The following is a 15489-nucleotide window of genomic DNA, read 5'->3' as shown; positions in this document are numbered from 1 at the left end:
CTTCCAAATATTAGGCACCCAAACTATGCTTGACCACATTTTACTGACCGGCCCCCTACTTCAAGGACGTGCGAAACCTCACGTAACGAATTTCTGCCAATGCCTTTACGCCTAACGGCATTCGTCATAAAGGAGTCTTGTGGTAGCTAGCTCGCACGTTTTCGTATAATCAAATTATTGAACACATCAAAAATTATCTAAGTAAAAGCTGAGATAAATTAAAATTGAGGTGCAATATTGACATTTCGCGTCACCTCACAAGTTGATCACACAAACACCAACGACATTCCCCCTGTTCTGTCCACGTGCTTTCAGTAGCGGCCACGGGTCGCAGCGCACTCACAGCCAAAGTCAGTTCGTGAACACTCAGCAAATAGAGCTGCGGTAATCATAACATCTATAACAGCGGCAGAAGCGCATTAAAAGGCCGCAAAGCAAAATAATATTCTGCACCAAGGGCTCCTTGCCGAGTCCGGCCAGTCAAAGTTATTCCCAAGCACCTCCCCTCCCCACCTAAAATACCGTCCGTCGTAAAATGTTTAGTTTCGCGACGTACAAATCACAATCTTCTTAAATTATCGGACTACCTGATTGATTGCCAGTTAATTATAAGACCACCTCTTTCTCTTATTTTCTAGAGTGGCACAATGTCCCGCAGCCGAATGAAGAGAATGCAAGTGATCGTCATCATCGCCATGACAACGGTGTTCATCGCCTGCGCATCCCTGCTGATATTCCTCGCGTGGTTCGTATCTCAACCCACTATAAAGTTCTGCAACACGCCCGATTGTATAAGGCACGCCCTCGAGCTCAAGAAGGCAATGAACACCCGCGTGAAACCATGCCAAGACTTCTACAAGTTCACGTGCGGCTCCTGGAAGCCGCGGGGCAAAGGGAGGTCTATGGTAGCGCAAGTCTTCGAGCAGTCAACCACAGATGCCATCAAGGAGATGGAGGAGGGTTCCAGAGAGAAGGCCGTGGTGCCCAAGGCACCGGACTACTACAGGAACTGCATACATCGACGCGACCTGACGCCGGCTGAGGCCGGAGTGTTCATCGACTTCAAGCATCAGCTCGGCTTATTCTGGCCGGAGAAGCCGCAAGTGGCCATAGACGCTCTGCTGCCGTTGCTGAATATGACCATCACGTGGAATATCAACCTCCTTTTCCATCTCAGGGCACTTCCCGCCTACAAACGGAGGCCGCAGACACTGTATATCAGGCGAGGTATATTAAACACCAACTGGCTGGACCCCAAATGGACACCGCTAACGTTCGCTGAATCCGTCAGAATACACTGCGGCGTACTTGGAGTCGAGGCGCCGTCCTCCTCGAACATCCAGGAACTCAAGAACACAGTGGATGACATTGTAAACGCCGCCCTCAAAGTGCCGCCGGACGCCACCAGCGACACGCAGTTCAAGCTCAAGCAGATCGAGTATTTGATGCCCAATCGGTCGGACGACTGGCTGAAGCACCTGAACATCCTGCACAGTCCCCAGTTCACGTGGACACTCGACAGCCCCGTGGCGCTGGAAGACGACGCGATACTGCAGAACCTCAACGCGCTGCAGAAAAAGTACAGGGACAAGAAGCAGACGCTCCTGGAAGGCTTCGCGTTCGTATTTGTCCGGACGACTCTGTGGCTATTCGCGGGGAAACCTGAAATGCGCTACGGGACCGACCCCGAGGTCAACCGCTACCTTTGGAAGCGGGCTTGCCTCTCGTATACAACCGCAAACTTCGGTCTTCTTGTCGCGGCCAAGCACATTTACTCGCGCTATACTCCAGCTGTGCGCGCCAATCTCCAACGCTTCCATCACAGCATCCAGGAAGCGCTCAAGCAGCTGATACAAGATGCCACGTGGATCGACGAAACCGTCAAGAATAAGGTGACCATCAAAATAAACGAGCTGACGCTTAACGCGATGCCAGAGGAGAACTTTTTCAACGACGCCAATCTGGCTCGGCTGTACCGGGACTTCCCGACTATTGGCCTGTCGTTTATAAGCAACTACATTGCCGTAGCCACCGCCTACCGCCTCCTCATCGGCCACGACAGCTTCATCAGCGTCTACTCCAAACGACTCGGCGGCGGCGCGCCCAGCCGATATAATTACTACTACAACATCGCTTATATGTCATTGGGCGCCATGGAGCCCCCTATTCTCTACCTGAACGGTACTATGGCCATGATGTACGGTAGCTTCGGCGCCCTTATCGCCGAATGCTTGGTCCGCTCTTTCGATAAGCGAGGCGTCCTTGTCAACGACTTGGGGAAGAGCGAGCTTTGGTGGGACTCGCCGGCTTACACGCAGCGTATCAGATGCGATTTGTTATCAGACTCGAAGACGAGTGGTTCCGACGATGGCGTCTCCAGTACACCGCCACTCGGAAGCCGCGACCCTCGAGAAGTGCGCTTCTCGGCCCTGTTCCCGATAGCGCCGGCGTTGACAACGGCGTTCATCGCGCACCGCAAGGCTATCGCCACGGACGGTTACGTCCAACGGCGTTTACACGGTCTTGACGACTTCGACGACGACCAGATCTTCTTCCTCAGCTACTGCCTGACGACTTGCGCCGTCAACAGCACCGGGGAGGCGTGCAATGTGCCCCTGCGACAAATGGACAAGTTCGCCAGCGCCTTCCAGTGCGAAGTTGACACACCGATGAACCCGCGAAAAAAGTGCACGTTTTTCTAGCAACTGTGAAATTATATTGATTTGGTATCAATTCTAATTTCTTTATTTGGCAGCGTTTTCCATAGGTTAGTTTCGATTTCTTGTAGCGCAGCTTAGTTGCACAATCATTCTTTTTTATGTATGCAAGACCTGCCGCTGCACCAAGCCAACGGCTAACTCTGTGAGAAGCAACTGGTTGCCTTCAGCGACAGACGTTACCAATAATGCCCTTCACCGTTCATCTACGAACTCCTGTATGTCACAGTGTGCGCAATTTTCTTTCCCCCTGACCGTTAAAGCGAGTGCCGTACAAGCGCAGTTCTTGAATAAGGTGGGCACTACTACCAACACGCGCGTCGTGTCACGTGAGCGACTGCTTCGCGGAAGTTGCGCAACTATAGCCATGCCGCAATCAAAGATTGTGTGCTCATTGCACTGCGCTCCTTCACATGCACACACATGTGCATGATTAGCTTATGTGACTTCATATCGCGTACAGTTCTTGATGATCTGCGTTTATATGTAAAGACTGCATAAAACAGAGACGAAGCAAGAAGTGACCGCGTGTTTATGATAGTACGTCACGTCACACAATTAGCGCTTTCACCAATGTTCCTGACAGGGACATTGGTGAAAGCGCTCATTTTGCAACCGCAAAGCACCCGAAGCTTTTCTTGTGCGCCTTCTGTGATGGTTCATACCCAATGCAGGGGATTGGCCGAATAGTAGGTGAATTTTTTTTCAGCATTTCTGTGTACGATTTTCTGCGAGCCTACTCAAAATGAACCAGTTCGTTGCATGTTGACGGACCGAATAAAGGTAGGAGTTGGTCTTAGCTGCTACAAGGCGCCAGTGTGGAGACGCACACGATTATTGGTAACGTACTGCTGCGTTCCTCCCGCCATTCAAGCTTTCCACTGAGTTGCAACACTACGTCAGGCGCTTGGGGTCAATTTAAAGGTTGTAGATTCCGCCTTAGTGGAACAGGGGCTACGGCGCTCGGCTGCCAACCCGAAGGCCACGGTGGCATTTCGATGGAGGCGAAATGGTATATAGTGGCTCTTGTACTCGCTGTGCACGCTAAAGAACACCAGACCGTTGAAATTTCCTGAGCCCTCCGCTACGCGCCGTGCCTCTTAGTAGCGTTATGGCATGTTAAACATATATGTTACTAAAGGCTTAGGAATGACTGGTCGCGTAGGCCCGAGGTACAGACCTTTATTCTCGCTTGCATAAACAATGGGGTGTCAAATAAAAAAACTCGCAGCATATCCACGGAGTGAATGATAAGTGGGGCGAAGTGCTGGAAGGTTTCATCGCTAAACCATGAGCCATCCGTGAATATCACCCACTACATCATCAAAGACGTGCCAAACACTGTATTTATTTTTACAAGAAATGTTCTTATTCGTAAGTGGTAGCTATACGTCGCTTCCGTTCCTCCTCCTTTATAACGGCTATTATGGTCGGTGAAGTAGTGGACCGATGATGGGGCGTATTGGGTTTTTGCATGGACGAAGTATTGGGCAGTTTGCAAAGATGGAACTCATAGGCGGTTACGTACAAACAAGGGATGGACACAGTAGGACCATCAATGGTTCCCTAATGCGCACCTAAATACTAGTACATGACCATCTTGCATTTCGTATAGGCTACTTCTCAGCAGTATTTACTTTAGATGGGCCCTGAAACACTTTTTCAAGTAACCATGGAATGAACTCACTGGAAGAGCTTATTGCCTCACGAATTAAACACATCAAAACTTTTAAGAATCCGTCCAGTGCGAGTGGAGTTGCAAAGGTTTGTCGCATGGTGCAATTGCATTCTCTCTTCTCTCGTCCCGACGAAAGCGCTGGAAGCTAAGCAGGGAGAGATGGCCACAGAAAAACGTTGCGCGCACTTCACGACCTTGAGCACTTTTTTACTTTTTTTTCTTCGAATGCGCGGCTTACTCAGTGTGATCGCGCGAGCACGCTCGGACAGGTAGCGGCCTCCCGTACCGATCTCTGTTACGAGCGAGAGCGCTATGTTCAAATCAGCCAATGACTGATAGATGGGCTTACTACGTGTCACGTATTACTACGTGGACGTATTGCATCATTTGTCGAGAGAAGAGAAAGCAATTTTAGCTCACTTTAATAATTTATTGTGAATTTCAGGCCCTGTGCTGTGCTACAATATTTGGCTCGCGTGTTGTCGGGAGCCTCTACTACCGATCGGCAGCGTTTTCTGACCATGCTCAAAAAGCGTTGCAGGGCCCCTTTAAGGTCGGTGAAGCGGTGGATCAGTGATGGAGCGTAGTGGGATGTTTGCAAGGACGAAGTAGTCGGCAGTTCCGCGGCAAAGGTGAAACTATAGACGGTCACGTACATACAAGGATGACAGACCCACGCCTTTAGGAGCTGGACAGTGCACGGTGAGGCTTGAGGAGGGCAAGTGCCCTTTTTGCACCCCCCTGCTGATGCCCCCCTCCGTTTCTTTCTTCGGGTTCTAAACTGTAGAGCCACGGTACCCATTTGATAAGCACAGGAGTTCATTTATTTGGCTGTAGTGTTTGGAGCCGAAATACTTTGTCTAGCTTTCCGAATAATGCTTTATTCGCAATTATTCGACTGACGGGGTGTCCGCAAAACTAAAAACACCAGGCTTACGCGGAACGCGCAGCACAGTCACAGCGAAAGCTGTAAGAGCGGTTTTTCGGAGCCTTCTTTAAACAGTCTTTGGGTAACTACTACAAACACACTGGGAGGGTACCCACAACGTCGTTATTCGTCATTATTTTCGTGTATTAGGAAGGCATTACCTATGCTCATGAAGTTGCCTATGACTATGCCATATTTCGTCATTCTTCAGAGAAGCGTGGTACCCGCTACACACTTGCAAGTGATTTTGTGCATTTTTTTAAAGTACTGTGGCTGACGATGATGAGGAAATTATGCCTGAAGCTTTTGTAATACAGCCTGAAGCATTCAACAGCCCATTCATTACGCAATTAACATTGTGTCACACCTGGTTGTTCATTCGCTGTTTTAAACGCTTTATTACTCATGTTAACGTGATTTCATTCCCGACACTGCATGTTTTTTCCTGCCTCTTCCTGTATGCTTTCCAAACAGTGTCCCCACCTCTTTAGCTTCTCATCACCTTCGATTCCTTCTGTTACCTCTTGCAATACATAAGCAGACCATACTATACTTTATGTTATGTTCTGCTAGCGTGCTGGGATTTGGATGACCGAGTAGACTGATGAGGCTCGTAACCACATCACAAGTGGTTACAATGTTCGCCTTCGGATCGTAGGTACGTAGGTCAGAATCTCTCCTTGCCAAGAAGTTTTTTTCTCTCTTTCGCCACAAATTTCTCTATTTCGGTCGCTTTGTGCTAGCTAACTGGCCCATCAAAGTCACGCCAGAGAAATCTGTGCACGTGTTCTGGGAGCGACGTAGAAGAGGGGCGAAGATGATGAAAAGAGCTCGTGTCGTTTCACAGTGATGATAATGCACCATCTACGACACGCGCGCCAAATCTCGACCATAAAAGATCTGCTGTTATAAATTAAAGTATACGGGACGAAGACATTCACGTGAGGGCCGGGCCGCCGCCGACCCTCGCAAGGTCCACAGGCCACGTATTTGAGAAGATAGACTTGAAGAACACAAAAAAAAAATTGCCCGCAGCTTCCCTCGGGGGAACACTGAGGAGGATGCGGAAGCATGTAATTGGTTAACGGGTGTTAAATTGCGACTTACTTGGGTCGATGGCTGAATTGGTTAACGTGGTTGTGAAATGGGGTGTTAAATGAGTGAACACGTACGGCACGTATGCGAAAGGGCGGTGTTTTATTTATTGCGACGAACCAACGGACGAGCGGCAACTGAGCGAGCGAGCGCCGACCTTGAGTATATATACAGCGCGACGGTGCATGCGCTGTCAGCTGTCGAATGTTCTCGAAGGAGAAGCGCGCGCGCGGCACAGATGGCGACGGCGCGACGGCGCATGCGCTGTCAGCTGTCGAATGTTCTCGAAGGAGAAGCGCGCGCGGCACAGATGGTGGGCGACGGCGCGACGGCGCATGCGCGCGCGTCAGCTGTCGAATGTTCGAGAAGCGGTGTGGACGGCGCGGACGGCGCACTACAAGGCGCGAGTATAAGATGCTTCCGCATCTAAAATCAATTGCTCGTGCCGCAGACGACGAAGAGGATGCACCACGCGGGATCACGAGACGCGAGTTCGCGAGCCTCGTCTGACGCCAACAGAAACGCACTGGTCGACTATCGCGGCAGACGTCGTCCAGCTGCGTCGCTTCTGCGCTCCGAGTCGTAGCGTCGCCCACAATGGCTGCCAAGGCAGCGCAGGCTCTGGAGAAGCGCAAGCGCGCGGGTTCCAGGGCGTCGATCGGGTCCGTCGCAGCTTCATCGAAAGGGGTAAGTGCGGGCAAGCTCTTCTTCTGGAAGTAAGCCCCGCACGTCTCGTGCATCACTGACGCGCCCGATGTGGATGAATGTTCATGACGTACATAACCTCATTTTGCCGAGTTGAGGCATGTACATGTCGGGAATCCGCCATTTTTGTCTATTTTTTCACGGTGCCACCTCGCCGCATGCGCCCTTCCCCTAGCGGAGAAGTCGCGAAACGCTCTCACGGGGTCTCCGCTGTAGTCCTTCAACATCGAAGGCTTTGGTTATGAATATCCCGGTTGTGCTCGATAAACTTACAAATGCGACAGAATTTTACGTCGTTCATGCTATCACCAAACCGTCACATTCGTCAGATTCTCTTGACCTCCGACGCCAATTTTGGTTAACACGAAGTCAATCACGAGAACACTCAGACGTAGGCGGATGGATGGATGGGATGGACAGCTTTATCCTGCCATGATATTTCAGGTTAGCTCCATCCATCTACCATCCTGCATCATGAGTGACTTAGGCTCGCTGCATCCATCCATGCATCATGCATATGTGCCTTACATGTTTGCTTAGAAATGTCTTGCATTTGATAACAGTTTAGGCGCAATTGCGAACAAGCAGGGTCTACGTCTTTCGTTTGTGCTTCAGTCTTCTTGCGTGTCTGTGCGCTTAAACGTTTGTTTTGGGAAAATAGGCGGTGCGCACAGGGAGGCCTCTAAATAAAGAGGGGGAGGTGAAAATATGCCCCATCCATTGACTTAGCAGGGAGAGGAGAAACGCTGCAATAAACCACCCCCCCCACCCACCCTTCTTAGGGACGCCTATGATTCACGCCTATGTTTAGAAAACTTAGCACGCTGACACTTTCGCGAACAGGGTCGACTAGAGCTAGGGTGAATACCTCATTGGTATTAAGCCTCTAAAACCAGGGCGTTCGTAGCACTTCCCGAGGGAAGTGTTCGCCATGTGACTTCTAATTATCAGCCTTCTATAAGGTCTTGAGCACAGAGCCTTCCCTTTAGATGTGCATCACCCCTGCATAACTATATAATCTGCCCGTAAGTCAGTGTCGTTAGTGAGTTTGAGATTTGGTCCACTGTTGTCCACAGCCGAGCTCCGCATCTCGGCAGGACCGAAATGCAAGACGTGCGGGGCACTAAACAACGCCATGAGGCCAAAATAAATTCCCGAGTCTAGCAATGGCATGCCTCAATCGTACCACACGTAACGACCCAACACAAAGTTTTCAAAACAGGAAAAAGTGATACAGATAAAACGAAGAAGCTCCGATGGCTGAAATCTTAACCAACTCGTTCAAGCTTCAATCGTGTCCAAAGGCTATTTAGATAACTGTAGGCTTTGTCACGTGACCTTCACATAAAAGCAGGCGTTTCTGCCTGCTGTTTGCTTGATGCGAGAAAAAATAAAATTTGATCGAAAGCAGCACTTGGGTCGCAAGGTACCGTAATATAGAGCATGGTCCTGCTTGCGCATTGGCTGTTGGAGTACGCTTCACCTTATTGCAATAAAATGCTTTATCGTTTCTTCTCTTTTCACACGTGATTAGAAAGGCTCGGCATCGACGAAGGCATCAAAGACCACACCAAAGATCACGCCTAAGATCACGCCGAAAACCACGCCGAAAACCACGCCGACCAAAATGGAAATGGAGGAAAATGAAGGCAAGGCTTTCCAGACCGGAAACACTCAAATGGCAAGTCCCGCTCGTGAACATCGTAACAAACTTGGAGCCTTATTAGATAAAGGAAAAACACCGAGGGGGCGACATGTGACTATCTTGAATACCATGGTCAGTTGTAACGTAAGAATAAACGAAATCTACGCCCATAGCCGTCACTGACTCACCCAGACGTAATCTGTATAGATGCCACATCCAATAGAAAGGGGCTATTTATGTGACGTCAGGCCCCTCACGCTTTTGGTGACGGCGACGAAACAATACATGTTAGTGCCACTGCTTTTTGGTCGAAAACTTGTACTACTTGGCGAACCTTAGCCAGAAATTCAGACTTCACTTCTCACCCTAACATCAGCAAGGGACGACGAACTTTCGATTCGCAATATGTGAAATACGTACTTTTTTCACTGACAGTAAAAAAGTACGTATGATTAGAACGTAAGCCGCCTATAGGACGACTCTCTTGCAGAAATCGACGACAGGCGCACAGTAGTTCTAGGGGCAGAAGGTGATGATGATAACGAAGGAAACTTTAGTTTATTTAAGTGCAAACAAAACTGGGAGAGTCGTTATTCATGGACTCGAACCTCTGCGATAGTCCGGGCCCACCGAACGAGAGCCCGACAAAGTATCACGGGGGCGCTGTCGCGAAGGATGCTTTCCCACTGCTCTGGGGTACACTTCTAGCACACTCAAGTACGGGTAGACCGAAAGATTATCAGGAATGGAGCGAAGTAGGCAGAGCTGCACTCATCAACGACGTGAACGGTTGCGGAGATGCGCCATATCCGGGACAGGCGTCGGCATAGCTTGTACTTATCCCTGGAAAAATATAAGTGAGAAACATGCCAGTGTCACCTGTGCTGGAGGGGAGCTACTATTTGTCGGCTCTCTGTGGTTGCATCTGCTGCGGGCGCTACCAGGCCGAATCCAAAGAGGCACCGTGCCGTTGAGTTGGAGGGGCGACTTCAGACGCCATGCTGAGTATTACGCATCATTCACGCAGCCGCCGGTCGCTACGTCACGTAAAAAAAAGTACTACAGCAGGCGCGACGGATCAGTGTACAAGTATAGGTGACACCGGTGGTAACATCAAAAGTAGCACACTTTGGTGAAGTGCTGACTTACTGGTCTCATGTTCTCCTAAACCCAGAAAAAAAGAGATCAACATTTAGCATTCAACAAGTTAATTATTACTCCTCCTCTGTGTAATGATAACGTTAATTAAGAACAAACTCTCGAGTAGTACACAACCGAACACCACGTTGATATTATAGTAGCGGACAAAATTCAAGGACATTCGTCCGATCGGCTGCCATGACAACCACATATCTCAATTCGTGATCCAGAGCGGTTTTATGATGCCGCTGCTGCTCTACGAGCGGGCGAGAGTGACAACCGCACGAAGCTTGGCGATGAATGTGGTTATGAAACACGTGCAGGCGTCACACTGAGTGAAGACGTCTTATCGGTCCTTCCTGCAGCGACGGAGACATAGAGCCCCTCTTCGTAGATGTCAACCAGTTTTTGGGGCGATAATAACGACTAGGAAACCTTCTCTCCAGACGAAAAGCGGTGTCATGACGGTGACGAGACGAAGTTTTTGGCGGCTGTGTGAATGAGGCATCATTTGTTGATATGTGGGGTTTAACGTCCCAAAACCACCATATGATTATGAGAGACGCCGTAGTGAAGGGCTCCGGAAATTTCGACTACCTGAGGTTCTTTAACGTGCGCCCAAATCTGAGCACACGGGCCTACAGCACTGTCGCCTCCATCGAAAATGCTGCTGCCGCAGCCGCGATTCAATCCCTTGACCAGCAGCCGGTTAGCAGCAGAGAATGAGGCATAAGTGTGCACGTACTACACTTTCACTCGCACACAGTATATGCGACGTGCACAGATTATTATTGATTAGATTTGTGGGGTTTAACGTCCCAAAACCATCATATGATTATGAGAGACGCCGTAGTGGAGGGCTCCGGAAATTTTGACCACCTGGGGGGATTATTATTGAGACGGCAAAAATGCGCTCCAAGTGTCCATATATGTGATATCTAAACAAAAGAACGATGTGTGTTGAAAAACAATCCACAATATGAGCTTTTATAGTTCGCACTCTTGTGAAGAAATATTAATCCCTTACCGCCATTTTTGTCTACCTCCAGGAAACCGGCAAATGGACCAATCTCTTCCCGAATCCGGCGCCACTACAGGTATGGAACAGTCAACCATGCACTGAAATAAACTTTATTGTGTGAGCGAGCTATCCTTTAAAATGTCACCGCAACATCTTATAAGTATACTGTTGTATGACATTTAAAATGACCAATGAAGTATTGCACGACGGTACGTACAATATGGACACAGAAAACGATAAGCTTCAGATCCTCTAGATTTCCAGCAGCAGCCTCACTTCGAAGACGGGATGCTGTAAATTCCCCGATCACCTCCGCAATTACGTGCTGCCGGAGCAAATCGCGGAGGCCACGGGAGAGACCAGTGATATGGGACAGCCCGCACACTCCAAGAACAAGGTCGTGCGAGTACGCTACTAGTATTGAGAGGGTTCACGGCACCCGCAGCCAAAGAGTAACAAAACCATCTTTTCCCATAAGTCTCGCAGAGGTTTAAACTAGATCGATGCGCTAACGACATGCAGCCTGACTTCTGCCTTTTTGCGTTACAAGAGTGTAATACCCGCCAAACTACCTCGTTTCTGTGGTTGCTCTAGCCTATACATGGTACCAAAGTCATCTCTTTATTTTTTGCAGCCTGGCATGACGCCCCGGCGCGAACAACAACGATATAAAGTTACGACGATTGTCATCGCTGTGACAACTCTGTTAGTCAGCTGCGGGGCTCTGTTGTTGTTCCTGATGTGGGCGAGGCATCCCGAGACGACAGTGTACTGCAGCACGGCAGATTGTCTTAGGCACGTCACTGAGCTCAAAGAAGCCATGGATACTAGCGTCGACCCCTGCGACGACTTCTACAGGTACACGTGCGGCTCCTGGAAGCCAAACCACAAGGAGCATTCTATGGTCGCGAGGATGTTCGACCATATGACTAAAATCGCCATTGAGGAGATGGAGGGCCCCAGCGACAAGGCCTTAGTGCCCAAGGCATTGGACTTCTTCAAAAACTGCGCCCAGCCACGCAATTTGACAGCGGCCGATGTCAGAACATTCGTAGATTTTAAGCAGAACCTCGGTTTCTATTGGCCCGAGAAGAAGCAACCAGCCTCCGATGCGCTGTTCTCGTTGCTGAACATGACTATCAACTGGAAGATAAACTTCCTTTTCTCGTTGCGAGCTCTTCCCGCCTACAAGCATAGGCCGCAGACGCTGCACGTAAGTCGCGGGATATTGAAGAGAGCGTGGGTGGATCCCACGTGGACACCTCAGACGTTTGCTGAAGTCGTCCGTCTGCACTGCCACTTGCTGGGATCTGAAGCGCCGTCCAACGCCTGGGACGTCACGGTGCTGAAAACCACCGTTGAGGACATCATAGGCGCCACGCTTGCAACGCCACCGGAAGCCACGGGCAAATCGAAGTTATTTGCGCTCAAGGAAATCGAGGAGCTGATGCCGAAACGGGCCGACGACTGGCTTAGCAGCCTGAACAGACTGCACAGTCCCCAATTCACGTGGACTCTCGACAGTCCCGTGATTCTGGAAGACGAAGCGATACTGCAGAACCTCCAACTGCTGCTTAAGAAGTACGATGAAAAGAAGCAGACGCTCATGGAAGGCCTCTCGTTCGTACTCATTCGGTCTACAATGTGGCTACTCGCGGGAAAGCCCGAGTTACGACACAATGTCCAGCCCGAAGTGGGCCTCTACATCTGGAAGCGGGCTTGTCTCACGTACACGGCCGGCAACTTCGGCCTGCTAGTGGCGGCCAAGCACATCTACGCGCGCTACACCAGCACTGTGCGCGGCGAGCTCGAAGATTTTTACCACAGAATCCAGGCAGCCGTGAAACAGCAACTGGAAGACGCCGCGTGGATCGATGACACCACCAAGCACAAGGTGGTCGCCAAGATCGACGAGCTGACGCTGGACGCAGTTCCCGAGGACCTTTTCTTTTCCGAAGACAACCTTGCACGGTTGTACAAGGACTTCCCGGTCATTGAATCGTCATTCATGGACAACTTCATTGCGGTCGCGGCCACATACCGGCACCTCATCGGCGATGACAGCTTCTTCAGCGTCTACTCCAAGGGGTTCGGGGACGGCGCGCCTAGCCGATACAATTACTACTACAACACCGCCTACATTTCGCTGAGCGCCATGGAGCCTCCCATACTCTACTTGAACGGCACCATGGCCATGGCTTACGGCAGCTTCGGCACGCTGATTGCCGAGTCTATGGTGCGCTCGTTCGACAAGCAAGGAGTCCGTGTCAACACTAGAGGCGATGAGGAGCTATGGTGGGACTCTGCGGCCTACACGGAACGAGTTAGTTGCGACTTTCTATCGGACACCACGTCTGGCGATCATCGGGAGGCTCGCGTCTCAGCCTTGTTCCCGCTGGCGCCGGCACTTAACGCGTCATTCGCGGCGCACCGCAAAAGCTTCGACGTAGACGAACACGTCCACTGGCGCCTGGAAGGCCTCGACTACAACGACGACCAGATGTTTTTCCTGACCTACTGCCTCATGACGTGCGCCGTCAACAGCACTGGCGAGTCGTGCAACGTTCCACTGCGACAGCTGGATAAATTCGCCAGCACGTTCCACTGCCAACGTAACTCGCCGATGAACCCATCGAAAAAGTGCACTTTCTTCCAGTAACTAAAACTGCAATTCGTTTAGTACTAAGTTATTCGATTCGATCGCTGCACTGTATTGCAATTTTAAAGGTTGTTTTTATGACGTAATTTTATACCAATGAAGTAATTTAGCAATTTTCGCCTTTTGGAAAAAGAATTCACAATACACAAAGAACCATTGATTAGTATTACTACGCACATGTCACAGTGTAAACAAATTGTTTTACTTGATAGCCACTTGTAGGCACAGTGTTCGAACTTTATATGTCGAGCATGGAGCCAGCAATTGCTAATTGAACATGGCGAGCTGTGCAAGGTTTTTGAATGCAGCTACATGCATGGTCTGCGCCAAGAACTGTTGCCATCACTGAGTTGCACTTCGCTGGCTCTCTCCAATGAACTCTCGTTATACGGCATAATCGTGAAGGTAATTCGCACTAACACTGAGCATTGCTATGCTTTGACCATATAGTCTATTTATTTCAAATGCTTACACATTGGAAGAACAGTGCAATCGATGTTGGGTTCCAATGTACTAATCTACTATTCTACACGTCGAGCGCAATTTTCGTAGATTTTGTTCCTACGTATGGAACTAATTGGCAGCATGCTGAACTAATTGGCAGCATGCTGCAAAAGTGGGATGTGAATGCACTGGTTACATAGCATTCTCTTTCAAAATACTGAATTTTTCGTAAAAGCATAAATACACGCATCTCGTCTGACCGACAGCCTACACTCAAATATAATCTTCAAAATGAAATTAACCACGAAATGTGAAACAAGATGAAACAACAATGATGTTTATTTGCCTGATTTACTATGTCAAAGCCTGCATAGCATATACAGTCGTGCTCAATAAGAGTTAACAAGCTATCTGTACTCAAAACAGTGCCAACACTGCAGAGTGGCATCTATACTTTCTGTAACAATTTAATGTTTGGCAGTGCCTTTGTTCACGCTTGAGGTCACTTTGGTGCTGCAACTTTGAACTTGTTAAACTTTGAACGGATTGAACGAGACTTTTGATTTTGATTGAACGTAGTGAACGAGACAACTTTGAACTTATTGAAATTTGAACGTATTGAACGAGACTTTTGATTTTGATTGAACGTATTGAACGAGACAACTTTGACCTTATTGAACTCTGAACGTATTGAGCGAGACTGTGCAGGCAGAGTTGCGCAGCACCAGCAATACCAATGCTCTTGTTCGTAATTTCCCTTCCTTTTAACTTTTTCTCCGATTAAAATAAATGCGGACAGTTGGCACAGAGTCATGGAAAGCCTAACACTGCGCAGCCCGTGCCCACTACCACACATTCCCAGTCGGCCAACACGTCCACGTTTGAGATGCGTGGCTTCCCCCTCGGGAACACATGGACAGACTTTTACACTCTAGAGCGGAAGTCGCACACAACATCCGTGGGTGTGTTGTGGCTACAGTGCATAAGTGGCTTGGCCTGGTGGTGACTATGGCATGCTCACTTGCTTTTTTTTCTCTCGTTGACGCTTTATTTCTGCATTTTTTCATTGTCATTGTGCTTCCCTTTTTTCTCTCCCCTTCTGCACCTCAAACTTCCTTGTGGGCATTACAGGTGACGCCATAGCTATGACTAAAGGGCACACTCCTGTTTCACGACGAGGATTGCTTTCTAGCACGGCCCCACATTTGACGCAGCACAAGAGCCCAAATATTGTGCCACATACCCGTTTATGATGATGTTGACAGTTTTTTGCCACGGCCACACATTTTACACTGAGCTTCGCTTTTATTGCAGTAGCAGTGATATGGGCATTCGGCAACTTTTTGCAGTCCCCATCATGTCCCACAATTGACATAAGCATATATATAAAAAAAGGCACAAAAAATGACCATTCAGAAGAAAAGCATTTGGAACCACGTGACTGGACATCTCAACCA

At 49.2% G+C, this 15489-nt stretch overlaps 2 protein-coding genes across 2 annotated transcripts; both read left to right on the top strand.

The window, feature by feature from the left end:
• Nucleotides 1-647: 647 nt before the first annotated feature.
• Nucleotides 648-2702, top strand: LOC119162197 (neprilysin-11). The gene has a single exon (XM_037414668.2). The coding sequence runs from the start codon at nucleotides 648-650 to the stop codon at nucleotides 2700-2702; it is 2055 nt and encodes a 684-aa protein (XP_037270565.2).
• An 8861-nt stretch (nucleotides 2703-11563) lies between these two features.
• LOC142803647 (neprilysin-like) lies at nucleotides 11564-13722 on the top strand. Its single transcript, XM_075889135.1, has one exon. The coding sequence runs from the start codon at nucleotides 11570-11572 to the stop codon at nucleotides 13586-13588; it is 2019 nt and encodes a 672-aa protein (XP_075745250.1). The 5' UTR covers nucleotides 11564-11569; the 3' UTR covers nucleotides 13589-13722.
• The last annotated feature ends 1767 nt before the right edge of the window (nucleotides 13723-15489 follow it).

This window comes from Rhipicephalus microplus, chromosome 3, assembly GCF_043290135.1.
Source record: "Rhipicephalus microplus isolate Deutch F79 chromosome 3, USDA_Rmic, whole genome shotgun sequence".
Lineage (NCBI taxonomy): Eukaryota > Metazoa > Arthropoda > Arachnida > Ixodida > Ixodidae > Rhipicephalus > Rhipicephalus microplus.
This window is presented reverse-complemented; position numbering and strand designations above follow the sequence as displayed.

Excerpts from the sequence above, each read along its gene's own strand:
- LOC119162197 (XM_037414668.2), top strand. The coding sequence starts at position 648 with ATGTCCCGCAGCCGAATGAAGAGAATGCAAGTGATCGTCATCATCGCC.
- LOC142803647 (XM_075889135.1), top strand. The coding sequence starts at position 11,570 with ATGACGCCCCGGCGCGAACAACAACGATATAAAGTTACGACGATTGTC.